This window comes from Drosophila eugracilis, unplaced genomic scaffold (assembly GCF_018153835.1).
Source record: "Drosophila eugracilis isolate 14026-0451.02 unplaced genomic scaffold, ASM1815383v1 contig_575, whole genome shotgun sequence".
Classification (NCBI taxonomy): domain Eukaryota; kingdom Metazoa; phylum Arthropoda; class Insecta; order Diptera; family Drosophilidae; genus Drosophila; species Drosophila eugracilis.
The window spans coordinates 23,067-30,196 of NW_024573454.1; the positions used below are offsets into that span (position 1 = coordinate 23,067).

Here is a 7,130-nt window from a genome sequence, read left to right on the forward strand (position 1 = left end):
CAAATGCCTTGAACTGGTTTGATACTGAGGCTGATAAACCATATGTAAAAATTTAAAAAATTTATAAGTTTTTTTTAACTTATTTAAATTTATTATTTAAACAAATTAAAATTAAGTGTAAGCATTTAAATAAAATTCTTAAGAAAATAAAAACAAATATAAACATTTAATGGAGAACATGATGATGAAGCATTTTTGGGTCATATAGGTCAGCAGCTTAATTTGACAGATAAGATTCATATATAGAGCATTAGCAAACGCTGATTTTGTTTATTAATTCCAAAGCAGCGGACCGACAAGGAGATCGACTCTTGAGATGAAACTAAGATTCATTTTGGGTTTTGCCACACTTTTGGCCTTTCAAAACCATACACATGCTAAAAAATATTATAATTTAATGGGGGAAGACGAAATGTTGCATTTACAGGAAATTTATAAGCAAATTGATCATCTAACGCAGTTGAACAGAATCCAGGTGAGTTAAGTATATTTAAAGTTCCTACCATAGTAACCTACCATTAACCATTAACCTACCCCAGCACAGAAATGGTCCTGCCTATGCCTTTGGTTCAAACGACTATTTAGATGAAAAACTTCCTGGCGTTAGCTCTCTGATAGATATATATAAGAAATGGGAATGGATCTCCAGGCATTACAATCAGATGAGACTATTTGAGGTGTTTGAGTTTGCAACTATAACAATGGAAAGCATGGCCATGGCGCAAGTTGCGACAAGGGAAGGTGAGAATCTCCAAGCCATGGAAGACATCAACCTTATTTTATTCGGAAAAGAGGATTTAATAGGACAGTTTGGCTAGAGGCAACCAGGTACTAAATTCATTTACTATTTCTTAATATAAAAATATACTTTAATAGTAAATTACCATTTTACAAGCAGCTTAGTACGCGCACTTGCAAAACGTCACAGTCACCTCAGCAATATCTTTATTCGCTGTATGTGGACTACATCATACTCGAATTGAAGGCCCACGCCTTGGTGGAGTGGTCGTGGATGTACCTTAGGAAACGTGGTCAGAGTGGATCAACCGAAGAGGAGCTAGCAAATCGGGGGGCATACAAGCGAAGAACGCCAGACACTCTGTCAAAGATCAAGGACTTGATGAGCCAAGCAGATCGTACTGTTTGGCGTTGCGATCCAAAACGGCACTTATCTGGGATCACCTATGAGGAGGTCACCCGCCTATTGCAGGGTTACGTAGTGAACGAGGTGGACCTAAACAGTGATGGAACATGCAGTCGTGACTGTGGCTACTACAAGTCTGCCAAAACCGAGGGTTGTTTCGATAATAAGTTCTGCGCCGAGCAGCCAAAATGCTCTGGTGGGCTGTACGACTGTCGCTATGTGGAGTCGGATATGGAGGTTTGTAAGTCGAGTATACAATCCTATAGGCGTTACGAATTCATTCAATACGAAAGTGGCCTTGTCCACGGAAAAAAGAGTGAATGTTCCTCATGGCTGAGTAGTGTAAAAAGTTGGAATCGCTGGATTTTCCAAGAATGTAGCTACTGCCTTTGCCTGTGCGATGACCAAGTTGTTCCTTCAGGCCGGTACTTCAACCTTCGTCCTGTGATCGCCGATGTGGAAAATAACAGGTGAATTAATCTAGTAATGTGATATTAGAATTAACGAACTTAAACGTATTCCTCAGGGTGGTGACGGGTCTGCGTTTTGTAAAGGAAAATAGTATTTTCCATTTGCAAATTCAGGAGGGCAGGCTTCTGCCCCTTGGAGTCATTGAGGAGAGCACTGTCCAATGGAAACCATTGGAATCCTATACTATATTCGACAATAATATTAAGAAGAACGTTGATTTCCATATGCTGACCTACGACCAACGAGCAATTGATCTGGATGTGGTAAAAGCGGATAAAGATTTGGTTGTTACTGGTCTGCGATTTCATGTTGATGGAACCCACCTTCAGCTGGAGGCTCAATTCAGCAAAGTGGACTTCCAGAGCGGATACCTCATCAATCCGAAGGAAACCAGCTACTGGATGAATGCTGGGAACAAGCAACACAGGTGATTTATTATATACAAGTAAAGAAATTTTATGATCATCCTCTATAATATTTTAGGGAAAGGATACCCCTAATGGACCCCCAAATACCATCGAAATCCTCCTTGGAATCGATACCATTCTCGGGTGACAATCAGTTTATTGAGTTCACCAACACTGGCTTTGAACAAGATGCCGCCCAGAGCACCGTGCCATTCATTGACATCCAGGACGTGGTCTCAGACCCACCAGTTCCGCTCTCCGGAATCGGGATTTACTATAAGGGACGTGATGGATATGGTGGATTTCTGGCTCCCAAACTCTTCACCTACGACTATACGCCCTACGTCACGTTACCTACGTGGGATGAATCGTAAAGATCGTAAGTAAAAGTAAACTAAAAACTTCAAAAAATGTTCTATAAAGAGCCCATTTTTTGTTTTTTCTTTATTACTTTCTTTCAGAAATCTTTTTGGGACTTGAAGCTTTTTAAATCTTAATTTCCATTGAAAAGCAGCGAGGGAAAGAGATAAGGAATTCGGAAATATTAAAGTGATGCTGATGACTCACACGTTTGAACTTTATGGCCTCTTTCGATAACTCTAACAACTAAGGGTCTCGATTAGGAAGTGTTCGACCCATTGTTATCGCTTTAACCTTAAGTTTTCTATAAACAAAAAGTATTTTATTTCCGGAATTTCTAATCTCATAATAATTATAAAAATACAAATTTGTATAAAGCCCTCTCATTTAAGCAGAAAAAACCTGATGTCACCTCATTATTCATTTGCTATCAGCCCGCCAAAGAAAAAGAAGACCGTGTCGCCATCAAGTCTGACTTTATTGTGACCAGAGTCAAGCCAGCTCCCTGAACCTTAACCCTCTGCCAGTCCCCTACCATTAACCCCTTGAGACTGCAGTAGTTTGGCAAGAAGCAAGAGCAAAATTCAGGAGCATGACCGAAAAGGACGAAAGAAGAGAATAACCTTTTTTGTCGCATGCTCTGCGCGGATTTTGACTGCATAAAATATGAAATTAAATTGCTAGCCAACAAAATGGCGCCTGGGAAAATGACAAAAATATGAGACAGAAGTGCAGGGTTTTCACGCCACTCCACCCCCCACCCCATCCACGAAGCTCTTTTGGCACTTTGTTGCCAATTCTCTTGGCGCTGTCGAGTTGATGACTTGCAGCTGTCGCATTTCTTTTCAGACTTTAGCAACTGCAGTGGAACCAAACGAAACGACTGTTGGCACCTGGTTAGCCACCACCAGGAGGATGTGGATGCGAGACTTGGGATTTTATTTGACGGAAAATACTGCGGTACCTAAGAGGAAAGTCACCTTACATACTCATGGCAAGCCAAAGAAACTTATATGGGAAAAACAACAAGAGATGTTTTTACAAGACTTTGGTTACAAAATCATACATAAGTGTTAAGAGTTACCACGAAGTTCTCCCTTCGGATTATTCCAACTTTAGCACATTAAGATTCACACTGATTTGGAATCGTAGAAAACTCTGAGATAGCATTCTTACTAATTTGTATTTTCTTAAATTAATAATTTTCTAACCCATTCCGGTGAGCTATATCTGTTCAAAACATGGGCGAAAAACGCTTTCGAAAATTTTGCTTGGGCGTAATACTGGCGGCTCTGGTCCTCTATGCCGTTCTTTTTATGGACACTCTGTTTTTCGAAACTGGCGGAAAAATACATAACGCATTCTTTGTGAACACGGACGGTTGTCGGATTATAGCCATGGATGTGATGAATCCCACAATTGCCAAATATACAAACTGGGAATGGGAAGACAAGCGTTTCTATCTCAAGTGTCCAGATCAGACTTGGTTTAAAACAGAGGTGGCGAATGGAGATTGGTACCTGAAGCTGATACGCGACATCGATAAGATTCTAGAGGAGAACGATTTAACTAATGATTGGCAGATACACTGCTATTGGTTTCGGGTGAAGATCACAGGCCGCTGGGTTGCCAGTCTGTCTCAAAAAACCAAGTTTCCTCTAGAGTTTCCGTATGCCGTGAAAGTTCCCAAAGGTGTGAGGGAATTGCGTGTGAAGTGCTATAATAGTCTCACGAACAAATCCTTGACTGAGGATGCTCATTTCTTCGTCCAACCACCACCGGAATCGTTGCTGACGAAAGCTCCACCAACTTTAAAATACTGGGATGAGGAACTCAACTCAAATATTGAAACCCCACCGATTTCCGTGATGATCGTGGGCCTAGATTCCCTTTCTCATCTCAATTTTCTTCGTCAAATGCCAAAGACAGCAGAGTATATGCATCAGAATATGTCCCATGTGGAGTTTTGGGGTTTCAACAAGATCGGTTCGAATACCTATCCAAATCTGATTCCTATGCTGACGGGTCTGAATGAGACAGAGTCCGATAAGTATTGGCAAAAAGATAAATGCATGGATAATTTACCACTAATTTGGAAGGATTACAAGGAGGCTGGCTACAACACTAGTTTTGCCGAGGACATGGCCATATATTCAATGTTTTACTATGGAAAGCCAGGCTTCAAGCGGCCAACGGCAGATCATAATTTGCATGATTTGATGGTAGAGCTTTATATCATTAAACAGGAGAGTTCCATGGCGTTTACTAACTGCGTGGGTGGAAGGACCTTCATGGATGTCCTTCTCGAAATGAATGATAGACTGCTGCCGCACAAGCAACGATATCCATTCTTCTCATTTTACTGGTGGGCCAATGGCTTTCATGAGTTCCTCAATTCCCCACGACTTGCTGATGAAAGATTTGAGCGATTCCTGAAGAGCCTTAACAACGCCGGTATTACCAATAACACTATTATATTCTTCATGTCCGATCATGGTCTGAGATGGGGACGCTTTCGCAGAAGCTATCAGGGCATGATAGAGGATAGCCAGCCCTTTTTGTCCATCTTATATCCCGACTGGATGAGGGTTAAGTACCCTTTGGCTATTAAGAATTTAGCTGGCAATGCCCACAGCCTGATAACCACCTATGATCTTCACGAGACTCTAAAACATATCCTGAATCTGGATTCTTTAAAAGATAATCCCATTACCCAGAAGTCTGAAGAATTGTGGAAGCTCAAGGGTTCGAAAACCCCAAAGGCAGTTAGCCTTTTCTTACCCATTCCGACGTGGAGGACCTGCAGCACTTCCCAAATACCCAGTAAATTCTGTTTGTGCCACAAGCAAGTTTCCCTTCCTGAAAACAACCGAATGGTCACCAAATCGGCCAGCATTATTATAGATTATGTTAATCAGCTAATGGCGGAATATCCTGTTTGCATTCCCCTGCAATTGGACTCGATAGTTTCTGCCTATTTTGCTGCCCCCGAAAGGGATAATGAGTACAGCATCGAGAAGGGACACAATCACCCGTATTCCGAACAAGGACCTTTTTGGAACCGCAAAAAATGTGACGCCAAGGACATTATAGTGCGTTTGAAGACCAAGCCGGGAAATGCCTATTTCGAGGGCATGACCCGTAGGAGGGGCAGTACACTATCTCTAGTCGGAGAGGTGGTTCGAGTTGGAAACGATGGCAACAAAAACAACGACTGCATCCAGAATCCATTGCTGGAACCATTTTGTCAGTGCGCCGTCTAGGATTTTCATTGAATTTAATACAAAAATAAATACTATATATACATATGTATATAAATGATATCTTAGAAGACCTTTACAAGCCGTGAGGTTGAATCCAGGATTTTTATTAAAAACCTACACCAGTAACCTCCCATCTTGCAGCCCCAGCAGCATTTGTTTCTTAACTTCACAAACTAACCTCTAGTGAATTTTCCAGGAATCATTTTAAACAGAAAACTGCCTTCTGGTTGTGGCAGCTGCCGCCCCCACCAATTATCTGCGAGTTATAACTTTTGATTTTGCACGTCGAACTTCTACCAATTAGTGGCCACTGCCGCTGGGGGCGAGTCTTTAAAAGTTTGCCGCATGAGTTGGCAAATGCCAATGGACCACCTGCGGGTCAACTTTTTGAGGGATATATACGAGTATACGGCCATGCCATGGATGGATATGCAGGTGGACCAACTGCGATTTCGAACTAATGGCATAAGCCGCTTATGTACCATGTACTCGTAGTCGCAGTTTGCTCTTACTTTTAACCCACTCACCAGCAAAAACTTTTTTAGGATTATGGCAGATTTACCCAGCACACACACACACCCATACATATATATAGATAGCCATAGAAAGAGATAGGTATAGGCGGGGTGCGAAAAAGAGAGGTGGTGGGTAGAGCAAAAAGCGAACGCTTTATAGTTTCAATATTTGCCTTGTCCTGTTCAAGGAAAAATCCCCTAGGCACATAGAGCAGCAAAGCGCTGCTCGGATTTATAAATGGACTGGCAAACATTTGGCTAAAAACTTTAAGAGAAACAGAGACAGAGACAGAAAGATTTTACAAAAAAAAGAAAAAGAGAGAGAGAGAGAGTCAAATGTTTTCACCGTTTTAAGGGAGTTGAGTTTTATTGTTTTTGGCCAATTAGTCTTGGTCTCTAACCCGTCTCGGCAATCGTCTTAAATCTCTCCCCAAGGTGTCCTTAGACGAACGAAATTTATATATACTCGTTTCAGGGCATCTCCTTGGAATCCTTTGGTGTTGGCCAAAGGCAGGCAAAATATGTTTTATGAATCACCATAAAATGTGAAACAGAGGAGTAGCTTCTGTTAGTTAAGTCAATTTGTTCTAAGGACTAAAAGAGAAAAATATTAAATGAATTTATAAATAATCCCAAGAAAACTTTTAAATTTTTAACATCAAATATGCTTTAAAATATTTTAAAAAATTTTGTCTATAAAATATCCTATTTAGCTAAGACTAATTAACAAGAAAAATCATTTCAAATTATATAAAATATACATTAAATGTTTTCAAAAAAAGAAGCATTTAAATATTCGATTTAGACTTCAATTTCATTGCCCTATTTTCATTTTGCGTGTGAAGCTGAGAAACTGCAGATAGCCGGAGAAAATTTCATTTTCCGTGCTTAAGTTGCTGTTAAAATGATTTATGTGCCGAGCTTATTTATTGCACCTCAATGAATCCAAATTTAAATGTTTCGCCAGCGG

The 7,130-nt window shown here is 40.6% G+C and overlaps 2 protein-coding genes across 2 annotated transcripts; both read left to right on the plus strand.

Moving 5' to 3' along the window:
- The first annotated feature begins 239 nt into the window (after positions 1-239).
- LOC108111250 lies at positions 240-2,396 on the plus strand. Its single transcript, XM_041819317.1, has 5 exons — positions 240-475; positions 540-808; positions 877-1,614; positions 1,671-2,042; positions 2,099-2,396. The coding sequence occupies exons 1-5, from the start codon at positions 317-319 to the stop codon at positions 2,394-2,396; spliced, it is 1,836 nt and encodes a 611-aa protein (XP_041675251.1). The 5' UTR covers positions 240-316.
- Positions 2,397-2,996: 600 nt separating this feature from the next.
- On the plus strand, positions 2,997-5,753 carry LOC108111448. Its single transcript, XM_017220921.2, has one exon. The coding sequence runs from the start codon at positions 3,624-3,626 to the stop codon at positions 5,643-5,645; it is 2,022 nt and encodes a 673-aa protein (XP_017076410.1). The 5' UTR covers positions 2,997-3,623; the 3' UTR covers positions 5,646-5,753.
- Positions 5,754-7,130: the final 1,377 nt, after the last annotated feature.

Excerpts from the sequence above, each read along its gene's own strand:
- LOC108111250 (XM_041819317.1), top strand. The coding sequence starts at position 317 with ATGAAACTAAGATTCATTTTGGGTTTTGCCACACTTTTGGCCTTTCAA. Across the intron at positions 476-539 it reads CGCAGTTGAACAGAATCCAG|CACAGAAATGGTCCTGCCTA; the intron begins GTGAGTTAAGTA and ends AACCTACCCCAG. Across the intron at positions 1,615-1,670 it reads GCCGATGTGGAAAATAACAG|GGTGGTGACGGGTCTGCGTT; the intron begins GTGAATTAATCT and ends CGTATTCCTCAG.
- LOC108111448 (XM_017220921.2), top strand. The coding sequence starts at position 3,624 with ATGGGCGAAAAACGCTTTCGAAAATTTTGCTTGGGCGTAATACTGGCG.